Source organism: Somniosus microcephalus, unplaced genomic scaffold (genome assembly GCF_052327205.1).
Source record: "Somniosus microcephalus isolate GS21.2 unplaced genomic scaffold, FLI_Smic_1.0 scaffold19, whole genome shotgun sequence".
Taxonomy (NCBI): Eukaryota; Metazoa; Chordata; class Chondrichthyes; order Squaliformes; family Somniosidae; genus Somniosus; species Somniosus microcephalus.
In genome coordinates, this window is record NW_028225206.1 from 76,016 (window position 1) to 95,123 (window position 19,108).

At 44.0% G+C, this 19,108-nt stretch overlaps 1 protein-coding gene across 1 annotated transcript in view; it reads right to left on the reverse strand.

The window, feature by feature from the left end:
• LOC147083902 (scavenger receptor cysteine-rich domain-containing protein DMBT1-like) overlaps window positions 1–18,635 on the reverse strand; it is a 47,378-nt gene extending 28,743 nt beyond the window's left edge. Inside the window, exons 1-6 of the mRNA XM_085980058.1 lie at window positions 18,590–18,635; window positions 11,308–11,340; window positions 10,207–10,521; window positions 3,291–3,499; window positions 3,184–3,220; window positions 387–701 (exon numbers count right to left, since the gene is read on the reverse strand). Coding sequence (XP_085836184.1) covers window positions 387–701; window positions 3,184–3,220; window positions 3,291–3,499; window positions 10,207–10,521; window positions 11,308–11,340; window positions 18,590–18,635 — 955 coding nt within the window. The remainder of the gene's footprint in view (window positions 1–386; window positions 702–3,183; window positions 3,221–3,290; window positions 3,500–10,206; window positions 10,522–11,307; window positions 11,341–18,589) is intronic.
• Between the last annotated feature and the right edge of the window lie 473 nt (window positions 18,636–19,108).

A 19,108-nucleotide genomic window follows, 5' to 3' on the forward strand; every position in this document is an offset into this window, starting at 1 on the left:
TGAACCGGTAACATTGATAACGGTTCCAATACTGGTGCAGTGTTTCCGTGCTATAGCAGTGGTCCCGGGGGCTTTTTGCCGTTTCAATAGCTGTTGGTGGCGACCGCTGGGTGTTACTTTGTATTTACAAAGATTTACACCGTAACACGAGATATGTATTTATTAAACGTGCACTGGATTGAAAGCCTTTGATTCATTGCTAATATACTTCAGTCCAATCGACCGACACACACACCTCAGACTCGCTTAGTGTCAGAGGAAGAAGGTGATCTTGATCAGTAAAACGGGTGAATCAGTGACTTACAGAAATAGTGCCACTGGTGTGAGACTCTGCTCGACAGGAGAACAGTTGGTGTATTTCAGTTCAATACACTGAGTGGACTCACCCGAGCAGATGACACTGGTGTCATTTCCATGTGAGCAGCGAAACTGATCCCAGGATGAAACCGGACAATCCCACAATCGGGACTCGTTCCCCCGGCACCTGTAGTTCTCCTTCCACACTGGGCCGGTTCCCTCCCCAAAGTGAGCTGCTCCCGGGGTTGCGGTGACTGCCCCGCACTGAAGGTGCTCACAGACCACGCTGGCATCTTCTAAACTGAAATAAACATCACACAGAGTCCCCCACTGGTCTCCGTGTAGCACTTCCACCCGGCCGGAGCACCTGTTCTCCCCACCAACCAATCGGGGTCCATGGTTCCCTGTTTTGGAAACAAATACAGATTCAAATAGAATGTAAATCACCTTTAGTATATATAAGGGGCAAAATAGAAAATGGGGGAAGCTTATCCACCACTATCGCACGTCCGTAATTTATCAAATAGTTATTTCTTTGTAGCAATCAAAGTTACTGCAAGACCCCAAGAAGTTGTGTGATAACTCAAAGTTGACAGCTCTTCCTGAAAAACGAATGGATTGTTGGCCGTTATCTCAATGGGCTTGGAATATAAAAGTGAGGAAGTGATGTTTCAGTTGTACCGAGTCTTGGTCAGACCCAAACTGGGGCACTGCTCTCAGTTTTGGGCACAGCATTTCAGAAAAGATATCTTGGCCTTGGAGGTGATGCAGCGCAGATTCAGCAGAATGACAACAGTGCTTAAAGTGATGGAGGGACTGGGTGTTTAAGGTGGTGGATGGGCAGGCAATCAAGTGGACGGCTTTCATCTGGATAGTGTCGAAATTCTTGAGTATTGTTGCAGCTGCACCCAACTAGAGAGGATTCTATCAACTCCTGACCTGAGCCTTGCCGGTGGTGAAGAGGCATTGGGGAGTCAGAAGGTGGACCACTCGCTGCAGAATACCCAGCATCTGACCTGCTGTATTAGACACGGCATTTATGTGGCTGGTCATGTAGGGTTTCTAGTAAATGGCCACACAGAAAATATTAATGGTGGGGGATCGGCGATGGTAAAGCCAATTAATATCAAGAGGAGGTGGTCAGAGTATGTCATGTTGGAGATGGTCATTGCCTGACCCTTGTGTGGCACGAATGTTACTTGCGAACTATCAGCCCAAGTCTGGATGATGTCCACGTCTTGGTGCAAGTGGCCATGGCTTGCTTCATTATCTAAGGAATTGCGAATGGAGCTGAACACTCTGCAATCATCAGCAAACAGCACCACTTCTGACGTTATGTTGGAGGGAAGGCAACTTATGAAGCAGCTGACGATAGTTGGGTCAAAGACTGAAATTGCGAAGAAACTTTTCACATAAAGGGTAGTGGAAATCTGGAATTTCTTCACCTGCTCCCCAAAGGAAAGCCTTTGCATGCTGAGTTCAATCGAAATGTTCAACACTGTGATAGATTTTTGTTTGTTAAGGGTAGCAAGGAATATGGCTCAAAGGCAGATAAATAGAGTTGAGATACATATCAGTCATGATCTAATAGAATGACCGAACAGGCTAGAGGTACGGAATCTCCTATTTCTGATCATATGGATTTGTTTCCCATCATATCAGCTGTGGGGAGTAAAGAGAATTGATTCTATAATATAACTGCCCAATCTTCTCCCTCTGGCCTGATTGTACTGACCAGTGCGGGAGTACAGCCGCCCCCTGATACCCCGCTGTTCAGTAAGTGTGACTCTGGACAGGGTGGGTCGAAATGCTATTGCCATGTGGTACAATTAATAGGGCCTGGTGTTCACATCAAAGTATCTAATTAGGTCAATGCGCGTTTATGAAGTCAATGTCCGACTTTTGGGGACAATGGTCAATTATCTAGGTCAGTGAACAGTTAATGAGATAAGTGATCAGTGTCTTGTTACTACGATTGATGCTAATTAAAGTGACTGCAACACTGAGAAGTTCAGTGCGGGTCTCCTAAGTCAGTGTACCGGTAAAGTTGACGGTGCACGGCTGGTGACATCATTGCGCTGTTAATCAAGTGAATGTTGGGCTAATGACCGCAGTGCAGGCACCATCACACAGGAGCATCAGCAATGGAAATGGTGCCCGGGGTTTAGGACAGTGTCGGTTTAATGACGTCAGCGGATGGTTAAGGAGCGCAGTGAAGGGACCAGAAAGTCCGTGTTTGGGCAACGAGGACAATCGACCGCCCATAACATCAGTGCACGACAAATCAAGTCAGAATCAAGGGATGGTTAACAAAAAAGGAACCAAACTAATGACGTCAATGCACAGTTCATCAAGTCAGCTTATTTTTAGCAAGGGTTCTGAGTTGTTACTTAAGTTAACCTGTAGTTAATAAAGTCTGTAATTTGTTAATGAGTCAAAGTACATTGAACGATGTTCTCGGTCAATGATGTCAGCGTGTGATTAATGATGATAACCCGTAGTGAATGAGGCGGTGTCCTATTAATGAACCTACCGTGATGGTCTATGAGGTGTGCACAAGTTTAATGAGACAGTGCGCGACTAGCGAGTTGTTAGACACCGATTGTGACATCAACTGTCTAAGAGAAAAATACGTTCAGTGCAGGCGGTAAATAAACTAGCAACAAATCTGCTTACTTCAGAAGAAACCTTTAAGTTTAGAAACTTTCTATTGACAAATTATTGCGGATATTTTGACGTGTTCGGCCAGACCTATAACAATAATAGTAAACTGTAAGGACTAGTTTATATATGATATTGTTAGAGAGAAACACAGGAATGTCACCTTCCTCAGTTTTCCCAATATTAAGGAGGAAGTTGTCTGTTGTTCAGTAAGTCTGTACTCACCGGAGCAGATCACACTGGCATCGTTCCTGTGGGTGCACTGGTGGTGATTTACTGGAGAAAGAGGGCAGCCAACCAGACTTGTCTCGCTGCCTTGTACATTCAAAGACATCACTCCGTAGAAGTCCAGTGCCCTCTCCAAAATAAGCCCCTCTTGGCACGGACACCGCGGCTCCACACTGAAGCTGAGCACAGGCCACATTGGCGTCATTCAAATCCCAGTGAAGGTCGCACACTGTTCCCCAGGTTTCACCGTACTGGACCTCCAGTCTGCCCGAGCATGGGGAGTCTCCGGATACTAGTCTAGGAAATCTGTGATCTGAATAATCATAATAATCACAATACTCACGATATTCACCATAAAATATTTGCAAATGAGTACACATCTGATTAATGACAGGTCTGACACTATTGGTTCTCAGATTGGTTCCATTCTGGTCCAATACCGATGATGCTGTTTTTCCTCTAACGCTATTGGTTATAATGTGACTGTCTGGCTTTTTATAATATTGCTTTATTTGTTGGTACCTTACCCAGTGGCCGTCACTCTGATGTTACAAACACGCACTGTATCAGCAGAGAGAACGCGGCAAAGTATCGATAGAGAGAGAAGAGTAAATCGAAGTCAAGCAATCTCTGTCCTCCCTGCACCCACTTTGGGTTGGCTCCACTGCCGGCCGCATCCATGTTCTCCTCCAGAAAGTAGAGGCCGAGATGGGCCGGCAGAGGGCGCCCTCGCTTTCACCCTGTAACTGAAGGACACCGAGGGGAGAATTTCCCGACCACCCCGTCTCCCTCCAGGAACACCCTGCCTTTACACAACACACGATGCATCCGTTTGATGATGACGGTTGGAGCCGGTACAGCTCATTAACCCAGAATGACCCTAAAGACGGCTTTTCGCATCTGCCTTGTCAATGATTCTATTTTCCTCAATCAATCTACACCAGATTCCAGACCAATCCTCCATCGCTCTCTGTGAGAAGAATATCCGGACACCAGTCCTAAGTCTGTCTTTCTCTCCCTTCAGTATTTCACACCTTGTTGTATTGACATGTTCAAATTAAAGTTTTTTTTATCTGATTCACGATTTCGCCCCATTTACTGCCTCCAGCAGATCACATCCCGCTACAAGGCCCATTATTCAGCACAGCGGTTTGTAGAGATCTGACTCCAGTTTTGGCTCTACACCACTTCCAGGGTTTAATTGTCCCCGTGTACCTCGTTACCGGAACTATACACGGTGCACAAGGCGAGGCCTGGTCAGAGCACTGTCTAGTTTAACTCTGAGCTCTTGTGCCTCGTGACCGGATGTATACACACAGCACAAGGCGTGACTGGATGGAGCTCTGTTCCGTGAAATCCAGACACCCTGATTTGCCCTGCACTCTTTTGCTTACATAGTTGAGCATTCGGTTTGTTTGCTGATTGCTGTTGTTCGCTGATTGGACATTTGAGGATCAAGGCCAAGAACTACGCTCGATCAAAAACAGATAGAGTCGTGAATTTCTAAATGCTGAAAAGGTAGAAACATTGAAGGCCCAAAGAAATTGAGGGGTACATGTACGCAGATCACTAAACTGCAGTGGTCAGTTACAAAAACATAATAAAAAATGCTAATGGAATGTTAGCCTTTATATCTAGAGGGCTAAAATGTAAACGGGAGGAGGTTTTCCTACAGCTATACAGCGCCCTGGTTAGACCACATCTGGAGAGCTGGGTCCAGTTGTGGGCACCGCACAACAGAACGAAGATATTGGCCTTGGAAGGAGTGCAGCGCAAATTCACCAGAACACTGCCAGTGCTCCAAGGGTTAAATTATGAGGAGGGATGACATGAACTAGGCTTGTATTAACTGAAGTTTAGAAGGTTAAGGGGAAATTTAAATGGTGTTTATAGAATTTTGAAAGGAACTGGTAGGACAGAGAGAGAGAAACTTCTTCCACCGACGGGGAGTCTGGGACCAGGGGACAGAACCTTTAAATCAGAGCCAGGCCATTCAATAGAGTTCAGGAACAATTCTTCATATTAAGGTTGGTAGAAGTGCGGAACTCCTTCCCACAAAAAGCAGTAGATGCAAGCTCAATTAATAATATTACATCGCCATATAGGGACCGATCTCTAACATCAGATTCAAAGTTTTACAGTGAAATTCCCATAACCAGTTATTCATTTAATCAAACACTTCAGCAAATGTCCTCACAAGACGACGACTATAGTGGACATGATTGATGAGAAACACGGGCCGGAGTGCAGATTTCCAGCCATGTTCTCTCTCTTCCCCACTCGCTCTCCCCTCGGTTCCTGTTTAACTGAGACAGAGAGTGCCGATGTGAAGGGAGCCGCAGTGATCCCGATCCTCCCTCATCGACCTCCGCCACTAACAGCGAGTAACCGTTCAGCACATACACCGAATTGCCCGGATTAATTTCAGGGAACGCAAATCCACAGTCAGTACAGCTCTCAGTAAACAGGATCTCTTAACTCCGACCAACACTTATGCTACCGGATCCAGGCCGTTCCCTTTTATAACCGGGACCCAGACCGCTCCCTTTGATAACCGGACCCAGACCACTCCCTTTGATAACCGGACCCAGACCGCTCCCTTTGATAACCGGACCCAGACCGCTCCCTTTGATAACCGGGACCCAGACCGCTCCCTTTCATAACCGGACCCAGACTGCTCCCTTTCATAACCGGACCCAGACCGCTCCCTTTGATAACCGGACCCAGACCGCTCCCTTTGATAACCGGACCCAGACCGCTCCCTTTCATAACCGGACCCAGACCGCTCCCTTTGATAACCGGACCCAGACCGCTCCCTTTCATAACCGGACCCAGACCGCTCTCTTTGATAACCGGACCCAGACCGCTCCCTTTCATAACCGGACCCAGACCGCTCCCTTTCATAACCGGACCCAGACCACTCCCTTTCATAACCGGACCCAGACCACTCCCTTTCATAACCGGACCCAGACCGCTCCCTTTCATAGCCGGACCCAGACCACTCCCTTTGATAACCGGACCCAGACCGCTCCCTTTGAGAACCTGGACCCAGACCGCTCCCTTTCATAACCGGACCCAGACCGCTCCCTTTGATAACCGGACCCAGACCGCTCCCTTTGAGAACCGGGACCCAGACCGCTCCCTTTGATAACCGGACCCAGACCGCTCCCTTTCATAACCGGACCCAGACCGCTCCCTTTGATAACCGGGACCCAGACCGCTCCCTTTGATAACCGGGTCCCAGACAGGTTGTGATAATCCTGGGAAATCCGCATTTTTATTTTCTCTTGCTGAACTGAACTAAATCAATGATTATATTATGCATTCTAGTTTAAAGATTTCATTGTGTTATTGCTTCATTTATAACCATACTTGTAAACCCTGATTATAACTGTACCTGTAAACCCTGATGTAATATGCCATGGGTAGACCTGATTAGATTTTAAAATGGAAAAAACCGAGCCGCTGGGCCTCCCTTGATTAACTTTTTAAAACTGCCTCTCAGCAAACATAATAATAAGAACAGACAGCGTGTCTGTGGGAACAGAACTAGCAAGGTCCTGTGTGGCTGCCACTTTGTCGAATGTTCTGATATCTGCAGTGAATTAAAAACATAGTCAAACAGCAAGGACACCACATCTCAGCCTATGGAGACATGTTCCGTTTGTGTTGCCAGAACCACCCCAGATAGGAGTCTTGATGGTCAAAAACAGATGATGTCAGGGTGTTACGGGATGAGGGCCTGACGGGGGCAGGCGGGATCATTAGGTTCGGGGCATCCCTGTAATTGTACACGGGCTTTCAGGTGTAAGTCAGTGATTGGGTTAACTGGTCCCCAGAGGCTTTGCTGGGATGAAGTATAAGAAGGGGGTTTCTGAAACACATAGATTGTAGAGACAGTCAGCAAAGAGCTTGGGAACATCCTCCAGACCAGCCGAGGAGGGATTCGGGTTGTTGGAGGACCCACACGCGTCACACCAGGCGGCCGGGCGAGCCTCGAGGCCAGGGCCGATTGGAGTTGAACCCTGGATATCGCGTCTTCTACCCAGGGCATAACGGGAAATATAAATCTTGATTGCACCTTGTTTAACTACCGCTCAGATGCTGTAATGTATCAAATCTCACTTAAACTGAACAAAATATAATTACTGTCACCAATACGGGTCAAGTCGAATCTTTTGGAACTTGGGAGTGAAAGGGTTAATTGGCAACGATCCAGAACCTCTACACGCTCCCTTTGATAACCGGGTCACAGGCCGTTCCCTTTGATAAGCGGGACACAGACCACTCCGTTTGATAATGGCTACCATCTCTGTACACGGATTGTTCCCCCAATAACAGCAGCTGCCCCCGAATATTCCCTCTTGCTTTCGTAATGATGAAATGTCATCGACCTGAAACGTTAACTCTGCCTTTCCACAGATGCTCCCTGACCAGCTGAGTGCTTCCAGCATTATCGGATTTTAGTTCAGATTTCCAGCAGCCGGAGTATTTTGCTTTTGTTTTAGAGGGAAATTCTGGGAATTTGGTGTAAATAAACACTTTGAGTTCGGGTAGTAGCAGAGTGGATAGTAAACAACACAATAAGTCATTTTTCTTGGAAAGTAAGTGCCTAAATTGGGTAGAGTAGCAATGGGATCTAGAGGTACAGGTACACAAATCATTAAAAGTAGTGACGCAAGTTAATAAAGCCATAGAAAAAGCAAACACAGGTTTGTTTCTAGAGGGACAGAATTGAAAAGGAGAATAGTTATGTTTGACTTGTATAGAACCTTGGTTGAACCATACTTAGATTATCATAGAAACATAGAAGATAGGAGCCCCTCGAGCCTGCTCCGCCATTCAATGCGATCATGGCTGATCATCCAAATTCTGTACCCGGTTCCTGTTTTCTCCCCATACCCCTTGATCCCTTTAGCCTTGAGAAATATATCCAAATCCTTCTTGAATATATTTAATGAATTCACCTCTGCTGCCTTCTGTGGTAGAGAATTCCACAGGTTCACCACTTTCTGGGTGAAGAAATTCCTCCTAATTTCTGTCCTAAATGGCTTACCCCTTATCCTTAGACTGTGATCCCTGGTTCTGGACTCCCCGACCATCAGGAACATTCTTCCAGCATCTAGTCTGTCTAGTCCTGTTAGAATTTTATGAGTTTCGATGAGATCCCCTCTCATTCTTCTAAATTCCAGCGAGTACAAGCCCAATCGATCCAATGTCTCCTCATACGTCATTCCTGCCATCCCAAGTATCAGCCTGGTGAATTTTCGCTGAACTCCTTCCATGGCAAGAACATCCTTCCTCAGATAAGGTGACCAAAACTGCACACAATACTCAAGATGTGCTCTCAACAAGGCCTTGTACAAATGCAGCAAGACATCCTTATTGCTGTACTCAAACCCTCTCGCTACGAAGGCCAACATAGCATTTGCCTTCTTAACCACCTGCTGCACCTGCATGCACACCTTCAGCGACTGGTGCACAAGAACACCCAGGTCTCGTTGCACTTGCCCTTCTCCCAATCTATTGCCATTCAGATAATAATCTGCCTTCCTGTTTTTGCTACCAAAATGGATAACCTCACATTAATCCACGTTTTATTGCATCTTCCATGCTTCTGCCCAATCACCCAACCTGTCCAAATCATCCTAGAGTTTCTCGGCATCCTCCTCACAGCACACACGCCCACCCAGCTTTGTGTCATCTGCAAATTTGGAGATATTACATCTAGTTCCCTTGTCCAGATCATTAATATATATTGTGAATAGCTGGGGTCCAAGGACCGATCCCTGCAGTACCCCACTAGTCACTGCCTGCCACTCGGAAAAAGACCTGTTTATTCCAACTCTTGGCTTTCTGTCTGCCAACCAGTTCTCTATCCAATTCAGTACCTTGCCCCCAATCCCATGTGCCTTAACTTTACACACTAATCTCTTATGCGGGACCTTATCGAAAGCCTTCTGAAAGTCCAAAAACACCACATCCACTGGTTCTCCCTTATCTATTTTACCAGTTACATCCTCCAAAAATTCCAGTAGATTAGTCAAGCATGATTTACCCTTTGGAAATGTATGTTGACTTTGTCCGATCCTGTGCACAGTTCGGGTTTCCAATTTATAAAAAGGATAAAGAGGCACTGAGAAAATAAAGATTTACAACGATGATTCTGGAACTGAGAGGCAATACCTATCAGGAAAGATTGAACAAGCTAGAAAAAAGACGGCTGAGGGGCGGAATTAGTAGTGGTATTTAAGAATATGACAGCATTTGATAGGGTAGAATAGAGAAGGTTTCCACTTGTGGGGTGAGCAAAACTCGGAGCCATAAATATAAGCGGGTCACAAATGAACTACTCTCTGGGTAAATTTGTTTCCCCTGAACTCCCTATTGGAGTCATTTGTCTAAGATTCTGTCCTTTTTATCTTCTCAATATTTATCAAAACTGGAAATGAATGGGAATGTACAGGCATCTGTGGGATCTTACTGTGTATTTCCTCCCGTGCTGCCCACAGTAACCGCGGACCCATTGCCCAGGCTCCCTGAGGCTGAGAAACCACCCTCCCCAGTCTCAGATTCACAGTCTGTGGAAAATATCAGATCGCACAACAAGCGATGAGCGCAGGCGCAGAGCCGGGCTCACGGCGCATGCCCGGTAGCGGCTGTTGGGTTGAGAAAGGAGAGTTGGATTGAGATTGTGACATTTCCAGCGGGTCAGCTCATTCACTGCGGCTTTGGGGCAAATCTCAATGGAAACTTGTTCTGTCTGCATTGTAAATGTGCCGCGTGTCAGCTATTTACTGCTCCCGGTGGGGGTGTTTATTGTATTAAATAACAGTAATATTATAATAACACAAACATTAATCCTAATATTAATAATATAACATTAATAATAACCGGGGAATACTGGAATTATAATCTCTCTCTTTCCGGGGACGGACACCCGCTGATAATTTTACTTCCGCTTTATTCCGGAAACAATCAGAGGCGGCGGGAGATGAGAGACAGAAGAAAGATGTTTACCTGCACAGATGACGCCGACATCCCTGGAGTGTGACCTGGAATAGTGACTCCATTGATCTGAATCACACTCCCGCAGAGCGGCCTCGGTCCCGCCGCACCGAACACTAAACGTCACAATGGGTCCGGACCCTTCCCCAAAGTGAGCCCCGCCCGGTGCTGACAGCGCGGCCCCGCAGCCCAGCTCCCGGCACACAACAGCGGCGTCCGGCAGGTCCCAGAGATAATCATACACAGTCCCCCACTGTCCCCTGTAGTGAACCTCCAGTCTCCCAGCGCACGGACTGCCCCCATTCACCAGTCTCAGCTTCACCGTCTCTGTAAAATATCAGAAATAACATCAAGCGGTTAGAGTGTATTAAACCCGCAGTCTCCCAGCGCACGGACCGCCCCCATTCACCAGGCCAGAGGGACCATGTGAGGAATCAATGGGAACATCAGACTGTGCCCAGACCCCGAATAAAACCCGGAGTAAATATTAAACATGGCAAAAGGGAGATGGAAATATTAATAAACGGTGTGAACGAGCAGGGAACCGGGAGTCAGCGGGAAGTTCCCAGCACCAGAGCGGCACCCACGGGGCCGGGTGGTGATTGGCTCAGAATATATTCCAGCCTCCAGAGGTCGGGAGATGGGCGTGGCTGCAATGGTCAGCTGTCCATCATGGTCAGTACCGATTGGCCGAACGTAGTGAGAGCACAGCCCCAGTCAGGATTGGAGGAAATTCCCCCCAATCCCAGGAGACAATAGAGGAAGAGGCGGGGCTGGATGGTCATGTGATCCTAATGTCAGCACTGATTGGTGAGGTGAATGTGAGAGCTGCTGTGGGACCGGCAGCAGTGTCAGTGCAGCCGGTCCTTCACACTCTGCCCTTCAGGGACCCCGTTTATTGTCGCTCTGCATGAAGGCAGCAGCCGCCTCTCGGCTGGAATTAAAGATCTTTAGTAACAGTCCGCGGGAAACACTCTTCCTGTCCGAGGGACACACGAGGAGCGGGTTAATCGGTGATCAAAAAGGCCCTGAGATTGTCATCCAGCCTTAATATTCAATGGGATGGATCAGAGCAGAGAGATTCCAGATAACGTGACAATAAAAGGCGATTACCTGACGGGTGAGCTTGACTGTTCCCGGGTCTGCCTGAAATGAGACATTGAGAATTAGAGTTCGCTAGGGCAAGAAATGGATAAAACTGTCAGAAAGAAAAGTCACAAATACAAAGAACTGTGCGGTAAAATTTCCCATCAATTTGCGAAAGAACTGATACCGGGGTCTGTGATTTCATCTGTTCTTCATTCCTTATAAAACCGCAAATACAATCTATGCAGCAACCTGACATTTGTAAAGTGCCTACAGTTTATCGAGAATGATTTTCACACAAACACACACTGACCCCTGGGCGCACTCTCTCCTTGTGATGACGGTGCTCGGGCCCCATTTATTACCAGTGTGTAGGTGCCCAGAGATGGCGGTGGTGATGGACCTGCTTCTCCCGAATGCTTCTCCTTAACGTTGTGCGGTCTTGGGCCAGGGATTCCCAGGTGTCGGTGGGGTTGTTGCACTTTTTCAAGGAGACTTTGCGCGTGTCCTTGAAGTGTTTCCTCTGCCCACCTGGGGCTCTCTTGCCGTGTTGGAGCTCCGAGTAGAGCGCTTGCTTTGGGAGTCTCGTACTGGGCATGCGGATGTCCTGGCTCATCGATCGGATCTGATAGAGCGTGGACAAAGTTTCGATGCTGGACATGATGGCCTGAGCGAGAATACTGACGTTGGTGCCTTTATCCTGCCAATGGATTTGCAGGATGTTGCGGAGGCAGCATTCGTGGTAATTCTCCAGTGCTTTTAGGTGCCTTCTGTACATGGTCCATGCCTCTGAAGCATACAGGAGGGCGGGTATCACTACTGCTCTTTTGACTGTGAGATTGGTGCTGGGTTTGAGGTCCTAGTCTTCAAACACTCACTTCCTCAGGCGACCGAAGGCTGCACTGGCGGTGTTGGACTTTGTCATCGATGTCTGCCCTTGTTGACAGTAGGCTCCCGAGGTACGGAAAGTGGCCCGTGTTGTCCAAGGCGTCGTCATGGATTTTGATAATCGGGGAGCAGTATTGTGTGGCGGGTGCAGGTTGATAGAGGACCTTTGCCTTACGGATGTTTAGGGTAAGGCCCATGCTCACGTACGCTTCAGTGAAGGTGTTGACGATGGTTTGGAGTTCGACCTCAGAGTGTGCGCAGAAGCAAGCATTGTCTGCATAATGTAATTTGATGAGAGAGGATGGGACGACCTTGGAACTGGACTTGAGGTGATGGAGGTTGAACAGTTCCTGTTTGTTCTGTAGATTGGCTCCACTCCAGCGAGGAGCTTACTGAGGATGAGATGGAGCATTGCAGCAAGGAAGATTGAGAAGAGCGTTGCTGCGATAACACAACCTTGCTTGACCACGGTCCATACGTGAATTGGGTTTGCGGTGGATCCATTGGTCTGGAACACGGATGGCATGTCGTCGTGAAGCAGCCGGAGGATGGTGACAACTTTTGAGGGCAGCCGAATTTGAGGGCTCTCTCACAGTGATATTAGGTAGCGAGGTAAAGGATTCCCATGCAAAGTTCATGATGGAACACAAATATGATTGAAATTATGTTACAGATAATCTTATTGTGTGATGCATTTCATCTCTTTTATTTTAAACCAATGTTTTCCACGTGGAAATGTCAACGTTTCAATAAAGTTGTAACTGGAAGTTTCTGCTACTCATTTTATTTCTAAATTCGCCAAACAAAACAAAATGAGCCGTTTGTCAGGCGGGTTCCCACCTCCTATCTCCGTGCTGGGTGTTCCTCATTAAGTTCCTGCTGAGCGAATTCTCTTGTAAACTGTCCTCGCCGATTGGTCCATCATTTTACCTGTTAATGATGTTCGGTTAATGGTCCTCTCATTCACTGCTTAAGCTTTGCTGCTTTTTGAAATGCAGCCAGTTTGTTGACCTGCTCCCAACCCCCCTGATGATATTGTGTCCCACAGATCTCCAGGTCTCTTTCTATTCCCCCGGTTGTATATTACAGACAACGTGAAACCGATTCCTGTCCTCAGCTGCGTTTGTCAAGAATACTTGAATGAGAGCAGTTTCCAAACAGAATCTCTCTGGTCTCGTTTTGGCCCGGGCTCTGTAATGTTGACAGAGCGTTACAAACTTCCATTCCAGGAGAGCCTCTGCAGTCCTTCCCAACACTCTGCTGTCCTGCAAATTCATCTTTTATTGTTAACCATTGACAGACGAGTGGGAAAATTCTTTCAGTATTTACTCAAAAACGTTAAAAACTCAACGCTTCTGTTAGAATTGGTCATTTTGAGATTACAAAATAGAGTCACTAGAGAGTGTTTATAAGAAAAGTGTTCTCATGTCAGACTATCAGGTCTGTCAAGAATCAAAATAATTATTTTATATTAAATGATTTCAAGTCCGACTTGAACAGCTTTCACAATTAAATGAGTCCTGTTATGTTTAAGAAGCAAATGAATAGAAAATCTTTAATTGTAGGTTAAAACCTCCAGTAAAACACCAGAGGGAGCTCACACCAAACAATCCAGACTCTGAGCGTTAACAGCGCAAAGAGTAATTTCAAACAAAATATCTCCATAGCCCTTAACTAGTGCTTGGATAAACGTTACAATGGTTAGAAAATCAGCAAACACGCATCGAATATTGACAAGAACAGGAAAAAGTGCTCTGATCGCTATCTGCCGAAGTTAAATATACAAACAAAATCAGGATTTGTTACACAAAACTACCAGAGCATGGGACATGTGGAAGGAGATTGAGAAACATGTCCCGCTATCTCATTAAATGCTACATGACACTATCTAAAACTATGGAGTAATTGGAAGGGTATTAAGAAACAAGTCCCTATACCTCATTAAACACTACATGACAATGTATATAAAGTATGGGACATGTGGCAAGAGATTGAGAAACATGTCCCGTTATCTCATTAAACACTACATGATTCTGTAGAAAAAGTATGGACCATGTGGAAAGAGACTGAGTAACATTAATTGTTACATGACACTGTTCGTACAAATGTATGGAATAGAAAGCTTAATTTAACATAAAAAGCTCATAGTTTTGACGATCCTCACAAATTAAACAAAAATAGCATACAGCAAAACCCGGTGTGATTTAGGATCTTTCAATAGCATCATTTATGATGAGTGTACTTGATAAGAACTCCATTAATAATGATTACTAATTGAGGCAATATTGGTTCCACCTCTAGTTAATATTTAACTTTTACAATATTTATAGTCCTTGTCAAATGCTCCAACGCTGAACACATTTTTTAAAAAAGGTCAATTCTCTGCATCACATGGTGTCAGACAGCGCTTCACTGAGAAATATCTGGGACCGAAATCTCTATGTGGGTTCATTCGGCAGTAGGTGCAGCTTTGACTGGTGTTCCACACTCAGTGAGTTCACTTACACCCCAGACTCCGATACACTCTATTCCAACAGTGACCGCGCTCTACTTCCAACAGGCTCTGTTTGAAACACCGACTGGAATATCATCTCCAGTCTGCTCTGTCTGTACGAGAGCCACAGGGAACAAAATAACAATAACTGGTGCAGAGTTTGTGCTCGATTTCGGTTTAAAATCTAAATTTGACACAAAGATCCTCTGAAAATTAAAGTAAGTTTTGATCAGATGCAATACATAATACACATATTTACTGTCACCGAGAGAATTGAACAATTGTTTCCAATTTGAAGTTGATGGCATTTTAAAATCAAACAAACAACCCAAAATAAGTATTAAATTAAAATTCTACAAATTAACAAAAACATTTCAATATTCACTTCACTTCACTTCATTTCATACGATCCCAATGAATGACATATTTGAATCAAATATGCCCATTATCTGTAAATTGATTTTCATCAACACGCGATTTGTGAAAATGATTCAGGGAGTGGGATACATTTCATGATTTTTCTCCGTTCTCTGATTTACAGCAAATGTTCTTTAAGCTATCTATAAAGCAGGATTTTAGTTTCCAATCAATTTTATAACATCAAATAAATCACGGTAACATAGTTCGTTAAACGTACAATGCATCTGATAACAGTGCGATAATGTTACCCTGTCAGTAAACCAGGCTTTGTTAATGATCGAGATTAATAAATATAACCAAACACACACTAAAAACTGAGAGAAACTGAATGAAGTCATCGACCGACAAACTCAGCAAAGGTTATCGAGCAGTTGGAAGGAGATTGAGAAACCAGTCCGGATATCTTATTAAACACTACCTGATATTGTATAAAAACATGGGCATGTGGAAGGAGACTGAGGTACGTTAATTATTACGTGACACTGTTAATACAAATGTATGAAATAGAATGATTAATTTCAGATAAAATGTTCATAATTTTGAAGGTCATCAGTGACTAAACAACAATAAGCACACTCCCGGACAGTGTGGAAATGTCAGGAACATATTTGTTTGGAGAGTAAACTTAACAATGATTGTACTGATAATGAATGCAAATTGAACAATATTGGTTCCACGTCTAAGTAGTTTCTATCTTAACAATATTTAAATTCCTTCTCCAACCCTCTAATGCTGAATAATCTATTTAAAATAGTTCAGTTCACTGTACCACACGGTGTTAGACAGCACTTCTGCTGAGAAATATCTGAGACAGAAATGTGTGTGCGTGTTCAGTCGGCAGTAGGTGCAGCTTTGACTGGTGTTCTACACTCAGTGAGTTCACTTACGCCCCAGACTCTGATACACTCTATTCTAACAGTGAATGCGCTCTACTTCCAACAGGCTCGGTTTAAATAATCGGATTAGAATTTCAACTCCAGTCTGCTCTGTCTGTGCAGGAGCTGCAGGGGACAAAATAAAACAAACTGATGCGGTAGTGCCTTAGATTTCGGTTTTAAAATTAAATTTCGCTCAAGGCTCACCTGGGAATTTAAAATAATTGCTATTCGGATGTAAAATATTCTTATATCTGAATAGAATGACATCGACAGAAATGGGTAAAGTTTCCCTACTTGTAGTTGATGCAATTTAAAATGAAACAACCAACCCAAAATATGTTTTAAAAGAGAATTCTTCAAAATGCATCAAGCATTTCAATATTCACTTCATGCGATCCCAATGAATGACAAATTTGAAGAAAAGATGCCCGTTTTCTTCAAATTGAATGTGATCAGCAGGCGACTTGAGAAAATGATTCAGGGAGTGATACACATTTCATGCTTTTTCTCCGTCCTATGATTTGCAGAAAATGTTCTTTGAATACTAAAGTCCTGTTTTGTAGATAATTTAATCAGTTTTTAAAAATAATATAAATTTAAACACAGATCAAGTGTCTGATAGCAGTACGATAATATTTCCCTGTCAGTAACCAGCATTTGTTATTGATAGAGGTTAATAAATATAACCAAACACACACTGGACACAGAGAGAAACTGAATGGAGTCACCGACCAAAAACCTCAGGTAAAAATATCGAGCAAGTGGAAGGAGACTGAGGAACAAGTCCCGAAATATGAATAAACCCTACATGACACTTTATAAAAAGTATGGAGAATGTGGAAGGAGATTTAGAAACAATCCCAATAGCTCATTAAATTCTACATGACTCTGTATGAAAAGAATGGGGCATGTGGACACAGACTGAGAAAGCTTAATTATTACATGACTCTGTACATGTAATTGTTAGATCTGGAAAAATAATTTAATATTAAAAGTTCAAAACTTAGAAGGTAATCACTAACTAAGCAACAACACACACAGAAAATTCTCCAAAGATTTAGGAAATTATATTAACATCAATAGTTGGAGAGTGTATTTAATTGTAATTGTACTAATGATTAATGTTAATTTTGACAATATTGGTTCCACCACTAGTTAATATTTTATTAGAAAATATTTATAAACTCATCCAACATTCTAATACTGAAAAACTTTTTAAAATATTTCAGTTCACTCTATCACACGGGGGTCAGACAGCACTTCTAGTGAGAAATATCTGTCACAGAAATGTGTGTGTGAGTTCAGTCGGCAGTAGGTGCAGCTTTCAATGATGTTCTGCACTCAGAGATTTCACTTACAGCGCAGACTCCGATACAGTCTTCTCTAACAGTGACCGCTCTACTTCTAACAGGCTCAGTTTAAATAATCCGAATATATTTTCCACTCTAGTCCGCTCTGTCTGTACAAAAGGTACAGGTGGAAGGCGAATGCGAAATCAGTCCGATATCTCATTAAACTCTACAGGACACTATTAAAATTCAAGGACACAACCTTAAATTTCCACATCACCTCAATGTCTTCAGTAGTAAAGACCAATAATTATATTAACGTGGTAATAAAAAGCGTATACATAGATAAACTAAACAACAACACTCACAGTAAACTCCCCAGAGATTCAAGAAGTTTCAGTGACATATTCTTTTGGGATAGAGTAGTAAAAAATACTAAGAATTAATGCTAATTGAAACAATATTGGTTGCACCGCTAGGTAATATTTTATTATACAATATTATATACCTTGTACAACACCCTAACGCTGGACAAACTCTGCAAAACACGGGGGTCAGACAGCATTTCTACTGAGAAATATCAGTCACAGATATGTGTGCGTGTTCACTTACACCCCAGACACCGATACACTCTATTCTAACAGTGACTGCGCTCTACTTCCAACAGGCTCGGTTTAAATAATTCGATTAGAATTTCAACTCCAGTCTGCTCTGTCTGTACAAAAGCCGCAGGGGACAAAACAAAACAAAACTGCCGCGGTATTTGTGGCCGATTTATGTTTTCAATCTAAGTTTTACACAAATCTCGAGTGGGAATTTAAAATAGGTGTTAATCAGATGAACAATATTCTAAACCCGCTCATTGTGACCGACAGAAATGGAGAATTGATTCCCTATTTGAAGTTGATGGAACTTAAAATCAAACAAACTGCCCAAAATATGTATTAAATGAAAATTCTACAAATTAAATAAACCATTTCAATATTCACCTCATACGATCCCAATCAATTGCAAACTTGAATAAAATATACCAGTTTTCTGTAAATGGACCCAAAGCCCGATACACTCCATTCTATCAGTGAACGCGCTCTACTTCGAACAGGTTCAGTTTAAATCGTCCGATTAGATTTTGAACTCCAGTCTGCTCTGTCTGTACAGGAGCAGCATGTGAAGGCGATTGAGAAACCAGCCCCGATATCCCATTAAGCTCCAGATGACATTATTACAATTCAAGAAAATAACATTTGCTTTCCACATCACTTCAATATGTTCAGTAGTAAAGAGCAATAATTGTATTAATGAGGCACAGATTGTAATATTAATAATCAGCGATGACTCACAGTTGAGAAGCTGCAGTAAAAAGATGGTCAGGAAAGACCGCAGCATCGTCCCCGGAGCCAGTTGCAGCGACGGGACATGAACATTAACCGAATGTTGTTCCCGGTTACCGAGCGGGCCCTTCAGCACCTTCTGACACCCCGACTGAACTGGAACTTAATTCGTGGATTACTGTTTGTACAGAAACCAATGTTTCTTTCAAAATAACCAATAGATTTTGAAATGTGTTAACCGTGAATTGCAGCCTGGTAAAATACACCAATGAGAAGGAACCTGTCCATTAATAGATGCAAAGAGCCCAGGTTCCATCCACTGCCGTTGATCTGCGTGAGTCTGATAAACAAAATGAATCACCGACCCCGCATCCGGATCACAGAATCATACAGAACAGAAGGAGACCATTCGGCCCGTTCTGCTTGTGCCGGCTCTTAGAAAGAGTTGTTTAATTTAGTTCCACATCCCCAGCTGTTTGCCTATAACCCTATACTCCTTTCTTAAGTCTGGTGCGCAGAATTGTATCC